Consider the following 22,688-nt stretch of genomic DNA (forward strand, 5'->3'; position numbering starts at 1 on the left):
TATATGAGGTAATTAAATAATGTTTTATTTTTCTTGTACTTAATTGTTTTTTTAAAAAAATGTTTTGTGTTTGTCAAATTTCTGGTGAAATATTTGTACAGCTATAGAATGCCTCTCTACATAACAAAACATGTCAGATAATCTACCACTTTTATTTTTTATCCCCAGAGACACTTTCTAGATCTCTCTGCTGCTCTACTCTGGATTAGTTTTCCTTTTGAATTGCTGTACAGCTGTTTTCCTGGACTTTTCTTTTCCATCCTCCTGAAAATTCCCTGTCTCTTCTCCCCTGTGCTGGATTACCAGTTGATCTCATTCCTTTTCTTCAATTTACTCCTTCATTTTGATGGAGCATATCCTTCAGTAACTTTTTTAGAAAGGTATATGGGAGGTAATTTTTTTAAGACCCTGCATTTTCTAAAAATGTCTCTATTCTGTATTCACTTCTGACTGATAATTTGGCAGGCTAAAGAATTCAAAGTTAGAAATAATTTTCCTTCTGAATTTTAAAAGCACTGTTGTGTCATCTTCTAATTTGATGACATTTTAATCTCTATTTTTCCCTGAGAACTTTTATTCATTTCTGGTGACCTAAAGTTTTGGAATGACAGACTTTGATTTGAGAATTCCTACATTATGCTAGGCTCTTCGAAGGCCTCCTTAACCTAGAAACTTAGATTCCTCCATTCATTAAAGTTCTTCTATTTCGTTCTTTGATGTTTCCCCTCCTCCATTGTCTCTCTTGGTTATTTAGACTTTGGATCTCCAGACAGATCTTCTCACTTTCTTTCATTTTCCATTTCTGTTGTAATGTTAGAGTTTCTGGGGAATGTCCTCAACTGTATCTTCTCATCCATCTGTTGCGTTTTTATTTTGGCTCTCACATTTTTTATTCCTATGAGTTCTTTCTTGTTCTTCTCTTTTTATGAGCTTTATTCTTATTTTATAGTTGCAATATCTTCTCTCATCATGACTACTAATCATATATATACATTTTTTTTTTTGAGACAGAGTCTCGCACTTTCGCCCAGTCTGGAGTGCAGTGGCGTGATCTTGGCTTACAGCAAGCTCCGCCTCCTGGGTTCACGCCATTCTCCTACCTCAGCCTCCTGAGTAGCTGGGACTACAGGTACCCACCACCACGCCCAGCTAATTTTTTGTATTTTTAGTAGAGATGGGGTTTCACTGTGTTAGCCAGGAGGGTCTCGATCTCCTGACCTCGTGATCCATCTGCCTCGGCCTCCCAACGTGCTGGGATTACAGGTGTGAGCCACCTCACCCGACCCATATTTTATTTTTTTTGAGATGAAGTCTCACTCTGTTGCCCACACTGAAGTGCAGTGGGGTGATCTTGGCCCACTACAACCTCCGCCTCCCAGGTTCAAGCAATTCTTCTGCCTCAGCCTCCTGAATAGCTGGGACTATAGGTGCGTGCCACCATGCACAGCTAATTTTTGTATTTTTAGTACAGACAGGGTTTCACTATGTTGGCCAGTATTATTTCGCCCCTGCTTTGTATTAATTGTGTCAGAGTTATTTCCTTCTTCCCTCCCTCCCTCCTTTCTTCCTTCCTTTTCTCATCTCTTTCTCTCTTTCTTTTGCTCTTTCTGATTGTTATTTTTAGTCTCTATCTTCCGTGTCAAAATCAGTCCCTCAATATCTGATGAACATCTAGGAGAGAGGCTCTAAACTGCCGATTGGAAGTTCTTTGCTTGTTAGTGTGGCTTAGCAGCTGGTGAACTTCACTACAGGCTGACTGAGTGGGACCTGGCTGTTTCACTTGGGACTGCTTGTTGTTCATATTTTTAAGCCAATTTTCTGGGCTGATTAGAACCCTACAGCCTCCTGCCTAGGGTGGGGTGGTTTAGGTTTGGCTGTAGCTTTATGGTACCCAGGTAGGGGCAGCATATTTGACAGTCCACCTTTTCAGAATGTAAATCCTGTGTGTACTAGGCATCTTCTACCTCTCTCACATATATCCCACGTCTACGAGTTGACCTCACCAGAAAGTAAATCTCCCATCTCTGCCTGGGTATAGAAGGGGTAGTTACCAGACCATAAGGATTGAGGTTGGAGGTCTGAGCATCTAGATTCTCCTCTTTAAAGATCAGCTATGTTTAAAAGGACATTGTACATTAACGTTTTGATTTAAAAGAAAATATTTTAATGGGGAAGGGCAGTTATATCCACTTAAAGTAAATCCCACCTCATTAAGACCAAATGATTCCAACAGCACACACATTCTAGCACTGCAAGATATCTGATTGTTCACCAAGAAAATTTCCAGTGAGCAAAAGCCATGAGCAAACTCTTAAACTCTGGAATCTAAAGAACAATAAAAATGGATGTCCCGAGGACATTATATTCCATCACCAGTGAAGTTGCCTTGTATATTACCATGGCTAAAACTTCCTACCCTCAGCCATTATGTCAGCAGGCAGTGAAGGCTACATGGGTGTCTTTCCTTTTTTCTTTTTTTTTTTGACAGAGTGTCGCTTTGTTGCCCAGGCTGGAGTGCAGTGGCACAATCTCAGCTCACTGCTAGCTCCACTTCCTGGGTTCAAGTGAGTCTCATGCCTCAGGCCTCTCAGGTAGCTGGGGTTACAGGTGTGCACCACCACGCCTAGCTTTTTTTTTTTTTTTTTTTTTTTTTTTTAGAGAGGGCTTTTGCCCTGTTGGCCAGGCTGGTCTCAAACTCCTGGCCTCGAGTGATCTGCCTGTCTCAGCCTCCCAAAGTGCTGGGATCACATGCCTAAGCCACCACACCCAGCCAGTGGGTGCCTTTCTGTGAATTAAAGGCATGATTAATAAACCTATTTTTTGGCCACCATTTATTTAGCACCTACTAGGTGCCAGGCCTTGGGCCAGGTGCTTTTAACGTATTATTTCATACCTGTATTATCACATAAGGTTGTGTCCTACACAATCCAAGGGCTGTCATTGATTTTGTAGCCCATATCAATGATGGCTCCCTGGAACTGTGCAGTGCATAACCTGAGCAGAAATACATGGTGACTGTGATTTAAATCCTTCCAATAATTCTAAGGAGTTCAGATCATTCAACAGATGATGAAACCATGGTTCAGAGAGAATAAGAAACTGGCTGAACTTCTCACAGCTATCAAGTATTGGAGCTGAGAGTCTAATCCCCAAACCACCTGATTCTAAAGTTGGTGCTCTTACCAGGACTCTACTTTCACTGTGGCAGGGAGGGCAGATGGGGTAGGATGGAGGCGCTAGGGGCTACATAATGACACCAACTGTTTTCAGCAGGCGCTCATTCTACCCTGAAAGCTGGCCCCTGGTCTAGACCTCAGCATGCCTTGCCACATAGGAAAGTCCTCCAGAAAGCCATTGCCATTTTAAACTCTGGCTCAGTGTTGGGGCTTCTCTCAGTGACACCTGGGGCCAGGACTGGTATTTGTTTATTCCGTGTCCTCACTCTCCTTTGCAGTCAGACCACTAGAGGTTTCTGGGTCTTGAAGGGAGGTGTCCTTTCAAGAGGGGACTTAGAAGATGCAGTCTAAGCTAGCAAGAGGGTTGTGGAAGAGGAACAGAGAGCCATGCTTGGAGCACGTGCAGTGTCTAGCAAGGAACTTCAGTGCAGCATGGCTGTAAGGGCATAAATCCTGCAAGCCAGGAATAGTGAAGTAGCTGCCCTACCAGAGAGCCTCACCCCTTGGGTTAGGGGTTGGGGTGGAGGAACATGTGTGCACATGTGCTCACGCGTGCACACGTGTGTGTGCATGTGTATTCATGCATGTGCATGCTTGTGGAAGTGTGTGGTGTTCACAACACTTGTGTACGTGCAGAAATACAAATATGAAACTTGGAAAACTGCCATGGGAATGAAAACCCATGAAAGTCTGACTTCTATATGAATGGGAGGTACCTGCGCATGTGCACGCTCAAACACACACACATACACACACACACACACACACAGATGTTTACATATCAAGTTCTCTTTGTGCACAAGATTCATTTGCCCCGTTCCAAATCCAGGCAGATTTGGATGCTTTTTTTTTTTTTTTTGTACTTTAAGTTCTAGGGTACATGTGTACAACGTGCAGGTTTGTTACATATGTATACATGTGCCATGTTGGTGTGCTGCACCCATTAACTCGTCATTTACATTAGGTATATCTCCTAATGCTATCCCTCCCTCCTCCCCTGACCCCACGACAGGCCCTGGTGTGTGATATTCCCCATCCTGTGTCCAAGCGTTCTCATTGTTCAATTCCCACCTCTGAGTGAGAACATGCGGTGTTTGGTTTTCCGTCCTTGTGATAGTTTGCTCAGAATGATGGTTTCCAGCTTCATCCATGTCCCTACAAAGGACATGAACTCATCCTTTTTTATGGCTGCATAGTGTTCCATGGTGTATATATGCCACATTTTTTTAATCCAGTCTATCATTGTGGACATTTGGGTTGGTTCCAAGTCTTTGCTATTGTGAATAGTGCTGCAATAAACATACATGTGCATGTGTCTTTGTAGCAGCATGATTTATAATCCTTTGGGATGCTTTTTATTTTTCTTTGTGTTTCTGTTGAAATGTTCTCAAGCACCTCGGAAGTAGCAACCACTTACTCTTCTTGCGATAGTAATATAACTTGTCAGTAACTTATTTCCTAGCCAGACAATGTGCTCAACCCTTTATATGCATAACCTTGTTGACATTTCCCAGGACCTTATGAAATAGATGTCATATCCAACTTTCAGGTAAGAAAACTGAGACTCTGAGAGGTGAAGTCATGTAGCCAGGTCTTACTGTTCATAAATGGCTGTGGACACATCTGAACCCATATCTAACCCCAAATATGGGCTCATTCTGACACATTCACTAATGCAACAAATGTTTATTGAGCATCTATTATAGGTCAGGCACTGTTCCAATTGCTGGAGATGAGGCAGTGAATGAAATAGAGGAAAATCCCTGACCTCATACATGTGGACAAGCATATGAAAAAAAGCTCCGCATCAATGATCATTAGAGAAATGCAAATCATAACCACAATGATATACTACCTCACACCAGTCAGAATAGCTATTATTAAAAAGTCAAAAAATAACATGCTGGCGAGGTTGTGGGGAAAAAGGAATGCTTATACACTGTTGGTGGGAGTGTAAATTAGTTCAGCTATTGTGGAAGACAATGTGGCGATTCCTCAAAGAGCTAAAAGCAGAACTACCATTCAACCCAGCAATCTCATTAGTGGGTATATACCCAAAAGAATATAAATTATTCTATTATAGAGACACATGCATGTGTATGTTCATTGTAGCACAATTCACAATATTGAAGACATGGAATCAACCTAAATACCCATCAATGATAGACTGAATAAAGAAAAATAAAGAAAATGCGGTACATAGGCACACCGTGGAATACTATGCAGCCATAAAAAAGAATGAGATCATGTCCTTTGCAGAGACATGGATGGAGCTGGAAGCCATTATCCTTAGCAAACTAACACAGGAACAGAAAACCAAATACCTCATGTTCTCACTTATAAGTAGGCACTAAATGATAAGAACACAAGGACACATGGGGGTAACAACACACACTGGGGCCTTTTAGAGGGTGGAGGGTTGGAGGAGGGAGAGGATCAAGAAAAACAGCTAATGGGTACTAGGCTTAATACCTGGGTGATGAAATAATCTGTACAACAAACCCCCATGACATAAGTTTACCTGTGTAACAAACCTGCACTTGTACCCCTGAACTTAAAAGTTAAAAAGGAAAAAAAAAATCCCTGACTTCGTGAAGCTTAAATTATATAAGGGGAAACAGATCAAACAGGTTAAACAGTAAAACATATCAAGTGTAAATAATAAGGCTAAGTAGGGAAAAGCAGAGCAAGGAAGAAAAGCAGCAATTTGAAGTGGCTGAGGCTTTGGATGGAGTGACCAGAGAGAGCTTCACGGAAAAGGTGACATTAAGGGAGCATGCCACAGAGTTATCTAGGAGAGGAGTATTCCAAGCAGAGGAAACAGCCAGTTCAGAGGTCCTGAGTGAGAGTGGTGTCAGCCGTGTTCAAAGAATATTGGGAAAACCAGCATAGCTAGATCAGAGGCCGTATGGGGGAAAGTAGTGAATATCATATACTTCCTTTAGTGATGAAATTAAAACGTGTATAACCAATGCCATACATACATTGATGTCTTAGCTCTGACAAAGCACATTCACCATACTTTACATTCCTGGCATCTTTCACTAAAGTCTATAGAGATTGGAGGCTGGGTTTCGTCCCTAGGGAAGGAGGGAGAGACCCTTTAGATTTCTACGGATGTCCACCTGCACCGAAGGAACATGCATGGTGAATAGGGGGTGGGATGGACCAGCGGGAGATGAGAAAACCTTAACCCTATCATTGCAATGATGTTGCCCTCAAGCAACTTAGCAGCCAGCCTAGGAGCAGCCCTGAAGGCCCCTGCAAAATTATACCCCTGCAGCCCTGCCTTTCCCCTCTTTGTTGGAGCTAAAAGGGAAACTGTTTAATTCTTAGGACCACATATTTAGCTAACCTGCTCTGGCCTAAGTGATATTTTATGAGGAATTAAGCTCACAGCTGATCGTCTTTCACACTGAGGCGGTGGTTAATGTATCCTGGGGAGACCTCACTGTTGAGCCAGCCTCTCTGTTATTGGCAGGGCTTGGGCCTGGGCCCTGTTTTGCCTTTGTTCCAGACGCAAGCCGAGTCTGGAGTTCTGGAGATCTTAAGGAAAGCAGGGCCAACCCAAAGGAAATCAGACACAGAGAACAAAACAAATTGAATTTTTTGAGGAAATTGGTTTTTGCCTCCCATGTCTCATTCCCTTTTATTTAATTTTTGGGATTCTGTGTGAGTTAGTTACAGTCAACTCAGTATTTTCTACCTATTAATATTAAATATTAAAGAATCCAATTCTGGATGGCTGGTGGACCTGGGTGGGCACAATGCCAGTTGCCTGCTATGCCTCAGCTTCCATTCTGGGGGTGGTTCTCCTATGCTGACCGATGGTGCCTTTTGACTCCTATCTCCCTGGTCATAGGCAGTTGATCTCTTACCTAATGACAGCCAATCCATACATTGATTATCAACACATGAAGTGGTGCTGGGCACAAGTTGGGTCTAACTGGGACAAGGGTGACTATCTGAGCCATTCAGATTCCTTCACAAACCCCCAAATCTGGGGACTTATGTGCTTGGTGGCAGGAGGTAAAGTTAAAGTCACAAAGAGAGGCAGAGACAGAGTAGCTGAAGGCTGATAAGAGGTAAGCGGGTAACTGGTCGCAAGAATGTACTGGGGATGGGTTTGACAACTCACACCTGCAATCTCAGCACTTCGGGAGGCCGAGGCAGGAGGATGGCTTGAGCCCAAGAATTCAAGACCAGCCTGGGCAACATAGGGAGAACCTGTCTCTACAAAAAATAGAATAAGGGCAAAGTCTGAGTCCTTTCCTTTCCCTCTGCTGGATGGCATGAACTTCACACTTGCTCCACCTTCCCCACCAGCTGCCGGTCCCTGGGCTCTGTCTAGGTGCCCAGCTACAGCACCTGGCCTGTCAGCAGTGCGGCCAGTGTCTATGGAGGCGCTCTGTGTGGCACTGGGGGCTCTGGTTCCCATATCTCTGTGTCCCGCTCCATCAGTTTCCGGGGTGGCATGGGGTCCGGGGGCCCAGCTGCGGGGATGGCTGGGGGTCTGGAAGGAGTGGGAAGTATCCAGAATGAGAAGGAGACCATGCAAAGCCTGAACAACCACCTGGCCTCCTACCTGGACAGAGTGAGGAGCCTGGAGACTGAGAACCAGAAACTGGAGAGCAAAATCTGGGAGCACCTGGAGAAGAAGGGACCCCACGTCAGAGACTGGAGCCATTACTTCAAGACCATTGAGGACCTAAGGGTTCAGATCTTCACAAATACTGTGGACAATGCCCACATCATTCTGCAGATCGACAATGCCCGTCTTGCTGCTGATGACTTTAGAGTCAAGTATGAGACAGAGCTGGCCATGCACCAGTCTGTGGAGAGTGACATCCATAAACTCCACAAGGTCACTGATGTCACCAATGTCACTCGGCTGCAGCTGGAGACAGAGATTGAGGCTCTCAAGGAGGAGCTGCTTTTCATGAAGAAGAAACATGAAGAGGAAGTAAAAGGCCTGCAAGCCCAGATTGCCAGCTCTGGGTTGACTGTGGAGGTAGATGCCCCCAAATCTCAGGACCTTGCCAAGATCATGGCAGACATTCTGGCCCAATATGACGAGCTGGCTCAGAAGAACCTAGAGGAGCTAGACAAGTACTGGTCTCAGCAGATTGAGGAGAGCACCACAGTGGTCACCACATAGTCCACCGAGGTTGGAGCTGCTGAGATGATACTCACGGAGCTGAGACATACAGTCCAGTCCTTGAAGACTGACCTGGATTCTATGAGAAATCTGAAGGCCAGCTTGGAGAACAGCCTGAAGGAGGTGGAGGCCCACTATGCCCTGCAGATGGAGCAGCTCAACGGGATCCTGCTGCACCTGGAGTCAGAGCTGGCACAGACCTGGGCAGAGGGACAGCGCCAGGCCCAGGAGTACGAGGCCCTATTGAACATCAAGGTCAGGCTGGAGGTTGAGATCGCCACCTACCACCGCCTGCTGGAAGACGGCGAGGACTTTAATCTTGGTGATGCCCTGGACATCAGCAACTCCATGCAAACCATCCAAAAGACCACCACCACCTGCCAGACAGTGGATGGCAAAGTGGTGTCCGCGACTAATGACACCAAAGTTCTGAGACATTAAGCCAGGAGAAGCAGAGTACTGTCTGGGGAGCAGAAGGCCAATAAAAAGTTCAGAGGTCAGGCTGGGCGCGATGGCTCACACCTGTAATCCCAGCACTTTGGGAGGCCGAGGCGGGCAGATCACCTGAGGTCAGCAGCCTGGCCAACATGGTGAAACCCCGTCTCTACGAAAATACAAAAATTAACTGGGCATGATGGCAGGTGCCTGTAATCCTAGCTACTTGGGAGGCTGGGGTGGAAGAATCGCTTGAACCTGGGAGGCAGAGGTTGCAGTGAGCCGAGATCATGCCATTGCACTCCAGCCTGGGTGATAGAGCAAGACTCTGTCTCAAAAAGAAAAAAAAAGTTCAGAGGTCAAAATAAATAAATAAAATATAACAAAATAAGATAAAATAGCCAGGCACAGTGGCACAAACCTGTAGTCCCAGCTATTCAGGAGGTTGAGGTAGGAGGATCGCTTGAGCCTTGGAGGTTGAGGCTGCAGTGAGCTGAGATTGCCCCATGGCACTTCAGTCTGGGTGACAGAGACCCTGTCTCAAAAAAATTAAAAAATGTGCTGGATCCCGGAGGGCCTCTCTCTTCCCTCCACTGTTCTTTCTCTCCTTTTCTCCCCAATTCTTTTTTGCCATCTTTTTCTCTTCCCACCTCCAAGTCTGCTTCTCTCAGTGTATGACTTCATACATTCCAGAGGCAAAAGAGAGGAAGAGTGGGAGGGAGGCCTGGTCCCAAACTATGTGAGCTGTAGGCTTACATCACTCTAGTTGGAAACTCCAGTGGAAGAAAAGAGTTTCTCTTTCCTGGAGCCCATATATAAAATCCCAGGGAAAACCCCTAATTGGTCTGTGTGGGTCACATGCCACCCTTCTCTTGGCAAGTTACTATGGCCATGGGGATGGGTTATTTGATTATCTGGCTCAGGTCACATGCCAAGACCAGTGGCCAGGCAGGCAGCCCCCATGAATCAAATGAAATGGAGGAGTAACTCATTGCAGTAGTTACCACTACCAGAGGGAGAGGTTAAGAGCAGTGATGGCCATATTAGACCTACACATCAGCCGTCGACATTTAGTAATCCACCCTGTTCTAGGCATGATGGGAAAGGAAGTACAGACACAGATCCTCCCCACGTTGGAAACAATGGCAAACTCCACAGAGAGTTGCAAACTTATACGTATCAGCACTTACAAAGCAGCCCATCTCCACTGGAAAACTGGACTTCCTCATATTGTCTAATCCTTTTCTAAGCTCCAAGCCCCCTGCCCCTCTGGTTCACAAGGGCTTCACTCAGGGCAGCATGGGGAACCTGAGGAAGGTAGGTTAGGCCCACTTCCCTGGTACCCTTGGGTATATTCATAGGCTATAGATCATACGACAATTCAAGAAACGGAGGTGGGGTGGGATGGAGATGAATGAGTGCAGAACAGTCACTGTCCTCATCTGAAGACAGCCAGGAAAGGTCAGGTGACCCAGAGGACTCTAGGTCAATAACAGATTGGCTGCCAGGATAGTCTTACCTAGCTTGGGGGTAGAGTATGAGGAAATATTTGAAAGAATACAGGCTCCAGGGAAAACAAAACAAAACAAAACAAAACAAAAACCACAGGATCTTTTGCAAAAAGTAGTGAAGAGGAGGTCCTTTAACCTGGACAACCTGATTAGTGCAGATCACCAACTGTTGGCCCAACTCCTAGAAAGAATGAGCCGAGGATGGGAGGGGCATGACTTTCAGCTTCAGGAGTGGGTAAGAAGGAAGGCAGGAGGGACATGTGGCATGGAAAATAGTTTGGTAAGCTCCACCCCTGGAATCAGAGTTGAAAAGAACTTATAGATACCCTCATAGGGGCTGTCAGGAACTAAGGCCTAGAACCAAAAGACAGAGGGAGAGAAAGATCATGGGGAACAAGATGAGGCTCTGTACTGAATAGATCAATTGTAGAGTAACGCATGTCCCTTTCACTCAGTGAGGGCCTCTGGACTGGGTGACACTCAGTAGAAGTCAACTGTAACTGGATATGACTATGAGGAAGGACCACATCATCCAAGGCCAGGATGGGCCATGGGCAGGTCCTCCACCTATCCTGCTGTGTACTGTTCAATCTGGGGGCTCCATTCCTATTTTGATCTATGTCTACGGTGCTTCTTTCAGTGGTGCGGTGCACAACCTGACCATAGCAGTAAAGCATTTCCTTGATATCTCAGTGGCTAGATGGGTACAGAATATCTAATTACTCATGCAACAACAAGTGTGTCTGAAAACCAACCAGGAACGGTACTGAGCCCCAGGGATCAGTTAAGGTGCTGTGATTCCTGGGAGAGACAGTCACAGGGGTCTGTGTTCATATAATTGTCCAAGTTGTAGGGACAGAGAGAAGGGAGTATTTCATTCTGTCTGGAGAGAGTGGTCAGAGAAGACTTCAACAAGGAGGTGATATTTGAGCTAAGGCTGAAAGATGAAGGGTTAACCAGACAGATCAAAAGCAGTGAGAGGGCCCATTTCTGGAAGAAGAAATAACACAAACAAAGGCAAAGAACTGCCGGTTCATGTCCTGCCTAATAGGAAAGCCAGTTTAGATATTTTAGTTTACAGTGGTATAGAATGTAGAGTTTAGCAGGCATGTGGGAACTTGGATCTGGAAGGGCTTTAAGTGTTTTGCTAAGAGGTTAGATCTCCATACTGGAGGTATATGGAGGGGAAAGAACCAAGGTCTTGTGTAACCCATGGAACCTCTATCTCCATCCTGTAAGGCTTGGACTGTGACAGTGGAAGTAGTAAAAACGGACATGGAGAATAATCCACTTGCTATGTGTCTGCTTATTGAAAGGTCTGCTATAGTCTGAATATGTTCCCCTAGAATTTATATGTTGAAGCTTAATCACCAATGTGACAATATTAAGAGATGGAGCCTTTAAGAGATGATTAAGTCATGAAGACAGAGCCTTCATGAATAAGATTAGTGACCTTGCTAAAGAGGTTGAAGGGAGTTCCCAGGTCCCTTCTACCAGGTGAGGATGCAGCAAGAGGCATCATCTATGAAGTATCTATGAGCCTTCACCAGACACCAGATCTACTAGTGCCTGGTTCATGGACTTCCCAGCCTCCAGAACCATAAGCAATACATTTCTGTTATTCATAAATGACCTAGTGTAAGGTATTTTGTTATGGCAACCTGAATGGACTAGGATGGGGCGTATGTTTACTAGGTCCTTTATTACATTTATGAATGCCTCCTGGGCAGGCAGATACTTTGACAGAGTGAAGTTGACATGTGTTAGAGCCAATGTGCATCAGCAGGGAATCTGGGGGACTGAAGCATGTGTGCCCTGTTTAAAGGGACAGTCATTACTCAGCTCTAGTTAATTGTTGCCAGGAAGAAATGTGGTCTTAGTTTTGCCAGCTCCCTTGATTTTTCAAGAGAAGCCAGAAATCAAGGTTTTAGGTAAAATTTTCTCTGCTTTAAATGAAAGCAACTAATTCAAATGTTTTCAAAACATCATGCAGGCCAAACAAAATTCAAGCATAAGCAGAATTTAGCTAGCCCTACCTTCCCATTAATCACCTACCCACCCATCGAGCCATCCATTCACCTACCCATATACACATCCATCCATTTGTCCATTCATCCATGCACACTCCTCCCATCCACCCATCCACACACATATACATCCACCAACTAATCTATCCACTCACCTATCTATCCATTCATCCATCCATCCATCTACCCACTTTCCATCCATCCACCCACCCACCCACTTATATACACATCTATCCATCCTATCTATCTACCCATACACACACATAGCCATACATCCACCCCACTAATCTTTCCACCCACATATCAGTTCATCCACTCACCCACCCACCCACCCATCCACCCACCCATCTATCCATCCACCCATCCATCCATCCATCCATCCATCCATCCATCCATCCATCCATCCTATCTACCCATACACACAGCCATACATCCACCCCACTAATCTTTCCACCCACATATCCATCCATCCATCCATCCATCCATCCATCCTCCCTCCATCCGTCCTCCATCCATCCTATCAATCTACCCATATACGCACACAGCCATATATCCACCCCACTAATCTTTCCACCCACATATCCATTCATCCACCTACCCACCCACCCATCCATCCATCCATCCCTACCTCCATCCCTCCATCCATCCATTCCTCTTCCACTGTTAAAGTACACTCCCTCTCAAACCTTTACAAGATGGAAACATTCGTTTTGTTCCATCTTCTCCACCTGCCCTTGGTCTTGAAAGTCCTGTTTCCCTCCAAATTTAGGCAAATTATGTTTGTAAAGTGGTGCAAATATGAGTCAGGTTGTGCCTACCTCTTTTTACAGGGAATTTTTTGCTTTCTCTTTATGTCCTTGCTGTGCAGCCTGAAGTAGGAGTGTATTTTTTCTCCCCTTGGATTTGAGCCTTCGTAAGTGTTCCAGAACAAAATTAAACCAAATAGAGAATTAGATTCCACTCCCTTTTCTTGGAAATATCTTGCCACTGGGCCAGGCTCCCTGGGAATTAAATAACTCTTCAAAAGGAGACCAGAAATAGATTTCTCAGTGGGGTTTCTAGATGTCAGTAAATGGATTTATGGAAAATGGGTTAGGTTTGGCAAATTTTAAATTGTGATGGGATGAATGTGCAATATATCTCTGTAAATAACCCCTTTTCACTTTCTCCTTCTCTATATCCAATTGGAACTCTTCCTTCTTAATATCCGGCTTCCATTGTCCTTCCTTACTATACCTAAATGCTTTACCTAAATATCTCCTCCAGCCTAAGGTTAGAGGATTAGAAAGGGAGAAGTTCAGATAACTAATATTTACTGTGCTAAATTCTTGATCTATGTGATAGCATTTATATTTCTGATTTCCATGGCAGATATCCCAGCATGATCTAAGTAGGGCATTACTAGATATATACATGCTTTGAGCTTCAATTTTTTCATCTGCCAGATGGAACAAAGCTTCCATATCTCCTTTCCCAACCAAATGAAAATATCTTCAAAGGGTCTGCCATGGTACCTGACAACACCACTATGACTAGTCCACCCTCAAAGGAATTAAAACTTTGCTAAAATGTATATGCTGTCTGGGAGTTCATCCCATTGTCAAATCAGCTTTTATTATTATCCAAATGTATTTGTGAGATTAGGAGGCCCAGAGAGCCTGGAACACAGGAGGGTAGGTCTTGGTGGATTCTGATGGAGCCAGGGGGAGGTCTGCATAGACGCTGCTGGGAAGGAACATGGGAGAGAAGCATGATCCTGTGGCACCTTAGGGACAGTTTGAAGGCTGTCTGGGGAAGGAATGAAAAAGGAGAAGCGGACACCTTTTCTCTCACCTCTAGACCATTCACTTGGTCTGCCGCTTTTTCAGCTGAACACCTCCCCATCTGTGAGGAAATGGTGCATCAGAACAGGATGGTGTCATAAACTGAGCAATTCTTATCCTCCACACCCTCAGTCTTCCTTTCTATCAAATGGACAGAATTGCTGTGAGAAATTCAGCAAGATAAGGTAATGTTTGTGCAAGGGCCTGACTTCACCTCCAAGGGGCTCCTTCTGTCTGAGCTCAGTCAATCTGCGGTTGGGCATCTCCTGACAGAGAGGCCAGAGAGAGAGGTCTTTACATCTGGGATCAGGAGTGAGGGCAGGACAGGTGACCCGCCAGTCCTTAATCACCTGCTGACTTGCAAGGGGAGAGGTAAATACAATTGTCCCTCAGTATTCACAGGGGATTGGTCCCAGGACTCCCCTTAGATATCAAAATCCAAGAATTCTCAAGTCCCTTATATAAAATGGTGTAGTATTTGCATATGACCTGTGCACATCTTTTGTATACATTCAATCATCTCTAGATTATTTATGATACCTCATACGATGTAAACGCTACATAAATAGTTGTTATACTATATTGTTTTTTATTTGGACTATTTTTATTGTTGCATTGTTGTTATTTAGTGCTTTGTATATCTTCCATCTCTGATTGGTGGATGTGCAACCCGATGAAGCGGAAGGCCTGCTGTACAACAGCAGTGGCAGCTCTTAATGCTTATTTTGTGACAAGCATTTTACAGATGTTATTTCATGTAATACTTTCCACAACCCTCGAAGTAGGAATTCTTTCGATTCCCGTTTTATAATTGAGGAAGTAGAGGCATGGTGGGCGGGTGAAATAATTTCCCCAAAGCCCCAGTGAGTGGGATAGTTAGGATGGAGTAGTGGCAACAGAGACCATATGGTCCGCAAAGCCTAAAATATTTACCATCTGGCCCTTGACAGAAAAAGCATCCTGACTGCTGCTACAGCAGAATGAGCTACTACCAAGGCAGGAGACAGAGGGGACAAAGGGATGAATACCCTGGCTGCACCACCCTCACACTCCGGCCTCTACTTCTGTTACTGCCTCCCACTGGCTGACCCAGGAACCCAGGGAATCTGCTCTCCTGGCTGTGCCCTCAACCCCCTCATTTCATTGCTTCCTTGTTTGGGGCCTTTCTGATGAGACGGGAGTTTCTGGAAGACTTGGGACTTCATAGTTTTTTTGTTTGTTTGTTTTGTTTTTTTTGAGATGAAGTCTTGCCCTGTCACCCAGGCTAGAGTGCAAGTGGCGTGATCTTGGCTCACTGCAACCTCTGCCTCCTGGGTTCAAGATATTCTCCTGCCTTAGCCTCCTGAGTAGCTGGGATTATAGGCGCCCACCACCATGCCCAGATAATTTTTATATTTTTAGGAGAGATAGGGTTTTACCATGTTAGCCAGGCTGGTCTTGAACTCCTGACCTCAGATGATCCACCTACCTTGGCCTCCCAAAGTGTTGGGATTACAGGTGTGAGCCACAGTGCCCAGCCTTCATAGTATTTAAGAGTCAGGACAGCTGGGGCGCGGTGGCTCACACTTGTAATCCCAGCACTTTGGGAGGCCGAGATGGGCAAATCACGAGGTTAGGAGTTCGAGACCAGCCTCGCCAATATGGTGAAACCCCGTTTCTACTAAAAATACAAAACAAAAACCAAAAAAAAACTAGCCAGGTGTGGTGGCACGCACCTGTAGTCCCAGCTACTCGGCAAGCTGAGGCAGGAGAATCACTTGAACCAAGGAGGCAGAGGTTGCAGTGAGCCGAGATTGTACCACCGCACTCCATCCTGGGCAATAGAGGGAGACTCCGTCTCAGCGGGAAAAAAAAAAAAAAAGTCAGGGCAGCTCAGAGATAAAGACTCAAATTCTGACTAATCTTTCTAGTCCTGAGTTTCCCTGACTTGACAATAGGACTGATGTGGGGCCTGAGGGAGAGGATCTGGTAAGGCCTAAGGAGAGCCCTTGGAGAACAGAAAGGCCTTTTCCAAACCTGCTGGCCCTTCTCCCTTGAAGGGGCCTGCTCAGGGGGCCTCCCTGACCCTCTCTCTCCCCTAACCTGGCTTTGCTTTTCTTCATATCACTCGTCCCTACTGCATGCTACATATGTGTTATATGTACACATATCTGTGTATAGCAGACATGTATTTTGTATGTAGACATGCACATAAGTGTACAGTACATGCATGTGCATGTGTATACATACATGCTGTGTGTATTAGTTTCTTGCCTTCTCCCACACGATTGTCTTATTCATCACCCTATCCCCAGTGCCTAAAACACCCACCCACTCAAATCCGGCACTCGATAACTGCTGGTTGAATGAATGATTGAAACAATGTCTGTTACTTTTAACAATTTCTTCTGCATCCTTCTTACTATCCAGCCAGCAGAGTACTTTCCCCTGCAGATTGTTCTGGATGAATGAAGGCATTTTTGATACTGATTTATAAGCATTTCCAGGATTGGGACCCCTAAATAAGGCAAGGGCCCACAGTCTCATCTAAATAAATGGGCTATCCCCGTCCTTGTGCCCTGTGGCTCTGCCGTCACCCTGAGTTTGCTTTCCCTTCCCATGAGCTCGCCCTCCTCATTTCCTACCCCATGGCCTCAGGTGGCAGGTGAATGGGGCAGACATCTGTGCTGCTGGCCAGCACCAAAGCCAGGGGAAATGTGTGCAATTTCCTGAGCAGCACAGGAGGAGAGCAAAGGAAGAGGAAGGAGGACTGCTGAGGCCGGCTGGCAGCCTGCTGGCTTAATTTCCTGGGGACTCCAGCAGCCAGCAGAGAAGGAATGAAATGGAATTGAGCAAGGTTCCCAGGCCCTCTGGCTGTGAGTGTTGTGGGTGAGAACTGAGGACTGGCTCTGAGGTTGGGTGGGTGGCAGAAACATCTCTTTATCTTTTGATGAAGCTTGCCTTAGCTTTTGTGGTTCTCCCTGCTTTACGCAAGAACACGTTTGCATCTAAAATCCCTGAGAGCCTGTTTTCAGCCCTTGAAGCTCGGCCTCCTTTTTTAGCTAGTGTGGGGCTGCCAGGCTAACACAGGTGTAGGCACTCTCAAAATTCCCCACACTTCTCTTGGGGGTGCAGAGAAAATGTCATTCCTTTATTTGTTTACAATTACTCTGATTTTCCGCACAGGACCTGGCTGCTGGATAAAACGCTTTTAGTCCAATCCTGTAACCTAATTTGATGCAGGTTTTTAGAAGTCATGGTTAGCCTCTTTAAGTAAAACAAAACAAAACAAATCCCAGTCCCTCATATTTTCCCTCCTGCCCCTCCATGAGATGGTGCCTGGGTGTGTGGAGAAGGACTGTGGCCTGCATGTGTGGTGGCAGAGGGAGGTGGTGGCCTTTGGATCCTTGCTGGCTAGCTGCAGAGTCGCTGGTCTGGGCTGCTCCTTGCCCTGGGCCTGCTGAGGTGGCGTGGTCCAAGCTGGCCCCCAGGTGGGGGCCACTGAAGCCTGTGGCTGGCGTCCCGTGTGGTCTGGTCTCCCTCTTGGCTTGATCAGGTCCTAGACATGTTCCCTGCCCAAGCTCCCTCTTGATTCTCACCTATGAGCACCTGTTGTCTTCTCCATCTTAGCCCCTCCATGGTTGGGGCACTCTTCAGGGACAAGAGGCAACTCATATCAAGTTTACCTTCTAAATCGGTCCTTTCCTTTCATTATTATTATTTATTTATTTATTTATTTTTTGAGACAGGCAAAGTCTCACTCTGTTGTCCAGGCTGGAGTACAGTGGCATGATCTTGGCTCACTGCAACCTCTGTCTCCTGGGTTCAAGCGATTCTCATGCCTCAGCCTCCTGAGTAGCTGGGATTACAGGCATGGCCAACATGTCCAGCGAATTTTTTGTATTTTTAGTAGAGATGGGGTTTTGCCATGTTGGCCAGGCTGGTCTCGAACTCCTGGCCTCAAGTGATCTGCCCGCCTCGGCCTCCCAAAGTGCTGGGATTACAGGTATGAGCCACAGTGCCTGGCCTCATTTTGATTCTTTTTTTTGTTTTGTTTTGAGACGGAGTCTTGCTCTGTCACCCAAGCTGGAGTGCAGTGGTGCGATCTTGGCTCACTGCAAGCTCCGCCTCCCGGGTTCACACCATTCTCCTGCCTCAGCCTCCCGAGTAGCTGGGACTACAGGTGACCGCCACCAGGCTTGGCTAATTTTTTTGTATCTTTTTAGTAGAGACGGGGTTTCACCATGTTAGCCAGGATTGCTTTGATCTCCTGACCTCGTGATCTGTCCGCCTCGGCCTCCTAGAGGGCTGGGATTAGAGGCGTGAGCCACCGCGCCCGGCCATTATGATTCTTTTATGGGCAATTTCAAGCTTAGAATTTCGAATATAAAATATCAGACAGTGTCTAAACTAGAAAGAGAGGATACACTCAAAAGGCGTTTACCCAAGGAGAACTGAATGAAGGGGCCAAAGAAGGTGTTATCAGGGTTAATGGAACCAAAAAAGGGAAAGTGTGACACCCAAGGATTAGCAATAGTGGGAAGCTATTACCACCTCTGCTGGAGGGGCGGAGACCAGGGAGAAATGAACACATGGAAAAGGCACTAACCACCAGAAGCAGGGGCTGGCGAACTATGGCCCAGGGGTCTGCCACCTGTTTTATAGATAAAGTTTTACTGGAAGACAGCTATGTCCATTCATTGACATATTCTCTATAGCTGCTTTGTGCTACAACGGCAGATCTGAGCCCTGGTGACAGACTATATTACCCACAAAGTCTAAAATATTTGCTGTCTTATGCTTTGCCAGAAAAAGTCTGCTGATCACTGCTGTTACGGGCAGTGTAACCCCCAAAATCCATACATTGAAGTCCTAATGCCAGTACCTCAGAATGTGACTGTAATTGAAGATTGGGTCTTTAAAGAAGTAATTAAATTACAATGAAACCATTAAGGTGAGCCCTAATCAAATATTACCGGTGTCCAGTTTTTTTATTTTTCTTGTTTTTGTTGTTTTGAGACAAGGTCTTGGTCTGTTTCCCAGGCTGGAGTGCAGTGGCGCGATCTCAGCTCACTGCAGCCATGACCTCCCAGGCTCAAGAAATCCTCCCACCTCAGCCTCCTAGACAGCTGGAACTACAAGTGTGTGCCACCATGCCTGGCTAATTTTGTTTATTTTTTGGTAGAGATGGGGTTTCACCATGTTGCCCATGGATGTCTTGAACTCCTGGGCTCAAGCAATCCGCCTGCTTCAGCCTCTCAAAGTGCTGGGATTATAGGCAGGAGCCACTAGTGTCCTAATAAGAAGAGATTAGGGCACAGACATGCACAAAGGGAGGACCACGTGAAGATGCAGGGAGAAGATGGCATGTGCAAATCAATGAGAGAGGCCTTAGAAGATCCCCACCCTGCTCACGCCTGTATCTTGGATTTCTAGTCTCCAGAATTGTGAGAAATAAATTTATGTTGTTTAAGCCACACTGTGCTACTTTGTTATGGCAGCCCCAGCAAACTAATATAACTGCTATAGTGGAACAAAACTACTGTCAGACCACAGGAAGGCAGAGAGGGCACACGGAGGATAAATTCCCTGACTGTTCCTTCTCTCACTCCTGATCTACTTCTGGTGACCACTATTAGCTCAACTCACCAGAAACCAGCCAACAAAGTTGTCTGGGTGTTTCTGTCCATAAAGGTGGCTTCCCAGACCTCAGAGCAAGACACAGAAGGGCAGAGAATGGACCCGGGAGCAAAAGTGGAAGAACCAAGGCATACACGAGAAAGTAGGGAGAACGTTACCCATCACCCAGCTCCAACAATTACCAATAGTTTTCCATTCTTGTTTCATCTCTCTCTGATTTTTTTTCTGGAGTATTTTAAGGCAAATCCCAGAAACCATATTGTTTCACCCAAAAATAGTTTAGTATGCATCTATAATAAATAAGAACTGTTAAAAAATGACAATAATGCCAATACTCAGTAAAATTAACAGAAATTCCCTAAAAACATCTCATACTAGTCTATTCTCAAATGTCCCCATTGCTTCAAAAATATCTTTTAACAGTTGGTCTGTTATAATCAAGAGCTAAACAAAGTTCATGCATCACATTCATGTGTTGACAAAACAGAGTCATTTGTCCCCCTGAAGAACTTCTCACATTCTGGATTTGGCTGTTGGCATCACTGAGTTGTTGTTGAACTTGACTCTCTGTCTCCCGAATTTCCTGCAAACTGATAGTTAGATTTTGGCTTGATTAGATTCACGGGTGGTGTCTTCTCTTGCATCACTTTGCAGAAACAGACTATCTGCTTCTCCCACTTTCTGTAATGTTGAGAATGATCTGTGGGTTCAGAGATGTTAGCTTCCTCTTGCCATTATCAAGTTCTCCATTAAACTTTTATCTAATGGTGTTAGTTTTTATTGATCATTGCCTGGTCCATTATCTCATTCAGGTCTGCGAAATGCTGATTTTCCAAATCTATCATTCCTTCTGCATTTATTAGTAGAATTTTTCTACAGAGAAGAATTTTCCCTTACCAACTATTTGTAACCCTGAAATAATTATTACAGAAAAGACATAATACATATACATGTCTTTTTCTTTATCATCTTTCAGAATACTAAGTCAGTGAACTAGCTGCCAATGATTTTTTTCTTAGTATTATTAAGAACTCATAATTTAAACATATATTTAAGGTGTTTAAATCCATTGCAGTCAGTATTTCTTTTGATGCCAAATGGTGCCATCTTTGGCCAGTGGGAGCCCCTTCAGACTGGCTCTTGTGTCCTTTTGACTTGACACCATAAATATTTCATCATTTCCTTGCTATCAGGCCCAATAAGATGGCCCAAGCTCATTTTGTGCAGTTCTTTCTCCAGAGCAGTCATCAGCCCTTTGTCTTGGTCCTGGCTCACTAGAAAACAGGCTGAGGCAAAAGTGTGAGTGCTAACAGTTTACTAGGAAGGGTGCAATCCCAGGGAAGCAGGGAGGTTTAAAAGAAATGGGAAGTGAGGCAGAGGAGAGGATGAAGTACAAAGGGAAATGTTCCCAGGTGGCCACAGCTTCCCAATAAGCAGCCAATTGCTCGGATGCTCACAGCCTCTTGGCACAGGAGGCATGGAAAGACTGCATCTCAGCACAGTCTGCCATGTGGTGTCCCACGTGCTGTTATCTCCTTTGCATCCCTGAGTTGTATTTCTTTGTTCCTATCACAGCTACAGGGGAAGCCAGCATCTCCACGTGGCCCGTGCAGCCAGCGTGTTGTCCAGGTGGCTCTCTTGGCACTCACTGTTGTGGGTGGGTACTCCTCAGTGTGTGCTGGTGGCAGTGGCTCTGGGCACAGCTTTATAACCAAGACAACAGTGTGAGTGACGATTTGGGCTGCACTGACCAGGAAGCAAGGCACATGGCCAAGGCCCATTGGTACAGGGTGACCAAGTGGCCCTGGAGGAGTGCATGAATGGGTACATCCACCCCTACTGCCTCTTAGGCGCCTTTTTAGACATGCTCAGATCCTTTCGCAGTATTCAGATCTCATGTGGGAATAAATCACCCATACTTCTTTCTTTAGAGGGGAGGTACAAGTCTAGTTCTTCCAAATGATGGCCAGTTGCAGTCTCCTCAAGAGATCTAAAAATGTTTAGCAAAAAAAGCCACAGTCCCCACTGCTGCTGCGGGCCCAACGGCCAAAATCTTATTGATCATCTCACTCCTACACTGCTCATTTTGTTCTGCAACTTCCAATTTAGTGGAATCCTTACTAGGTACCCAGGTGAAAGTGTTCCCACCTAAGTACCAAGACCTCTAATCCAACAGAATCTAGGGTGGCGGGAATAAGAAGCTAAAATTCTGCATGTCTTCACTGGGAGTGTTAGTGAGGAGGACAATTGTACTTTCAGCACTTGGTTTCTGAACCCATGCAAATCAGCACCGTATATTCGTTCCGGTTCAGCGTGGGTGTCACATCCAGTGTGGTGATCCTGCACTTGTCCCAAGCTGGCCCTTCGGCTGAGACTGTATCAGCCCATCATACCCTTTTTCTATAAAGCCGGCTGTCTCTGGGTGATGAGGTACGCAGCAGACTGTTATACCCTGTGGTTTTGATCCCATCGTGCCACTCCTGGCTGGTAGTAAAATGTGCTCTTTGGTCTGTGACAATGTAATGCAGGGTATCATGTCAACAGATGGGGCATTCTGTTCACCCTCAGATGGTTGTGCTGGCAGAAGCACTGTAGGAAAAAACAGGTATGACACATTGGGCTCAAAGCCACAAGATAAAGTCGTTACAGTCGTCTTCCACGTACCTCATCACCCAGAGGCAAGTTGCGAGAGAAACAAATGGCAGAATGACTTCAAGAAGGCTCAGCTAAAAGGCCAGCTCAGGGACACCTTGCAGGGTTGAGACACTGGAGGTGGTACATGGACTGTTGTCTTTTTCCTTCCAGACCCCTGACCAACAAGCAGAGCCATTCCCTACTCCAAGGAGTCCACACTTCCACACAGTAGGCAGCGTACTGCTAGCAGCTCTGCCCACAGGGTGGATTTCCCTCCACCGCTGTTTCTAGGGCCGCTTCTATGT

The 22,688-nt window shown here is 45.6% G+C and overlaps 1 protein-coding gene across 1 annotated transcript; it reads left to right on the forward strand.

The window, feature by feature from the left end:
* Positions 1-7,484: 7,484 nt before the first annotated feature.
* On the forward strand, positions 7,485-8,775 carry LOC116477269 (keratin, type I cytoskeletal 18-like). Its single transcript, XM_032761708.1, is given in 1 exon segment — positions 7,485-8,775. A coding segment is annotated over 1 exon segment (1,125 nt). The 5' UTR covers positions 7,485-7,650.
* Positions 8,776-22,688: the final 13,913 nt, after the last annotated feature.

The sequence above is a fragment of the Hylobates moloch genome, unplaced genomic scaffold, assembly GCF_009828535.3.
Source record: "Hylobates moloch isolate HMO894 unplaced genomic scaffold, HMol_V3 SCAFFOLD_11, whole genome shotgun sequence".
Taxonomy (NCBI): domain Eukaryota; kingdom Metazoa; phylum Chordata; class Mammalia; order Primates; family Hylobatidae; genus Hylobates; species Hylobates moloch.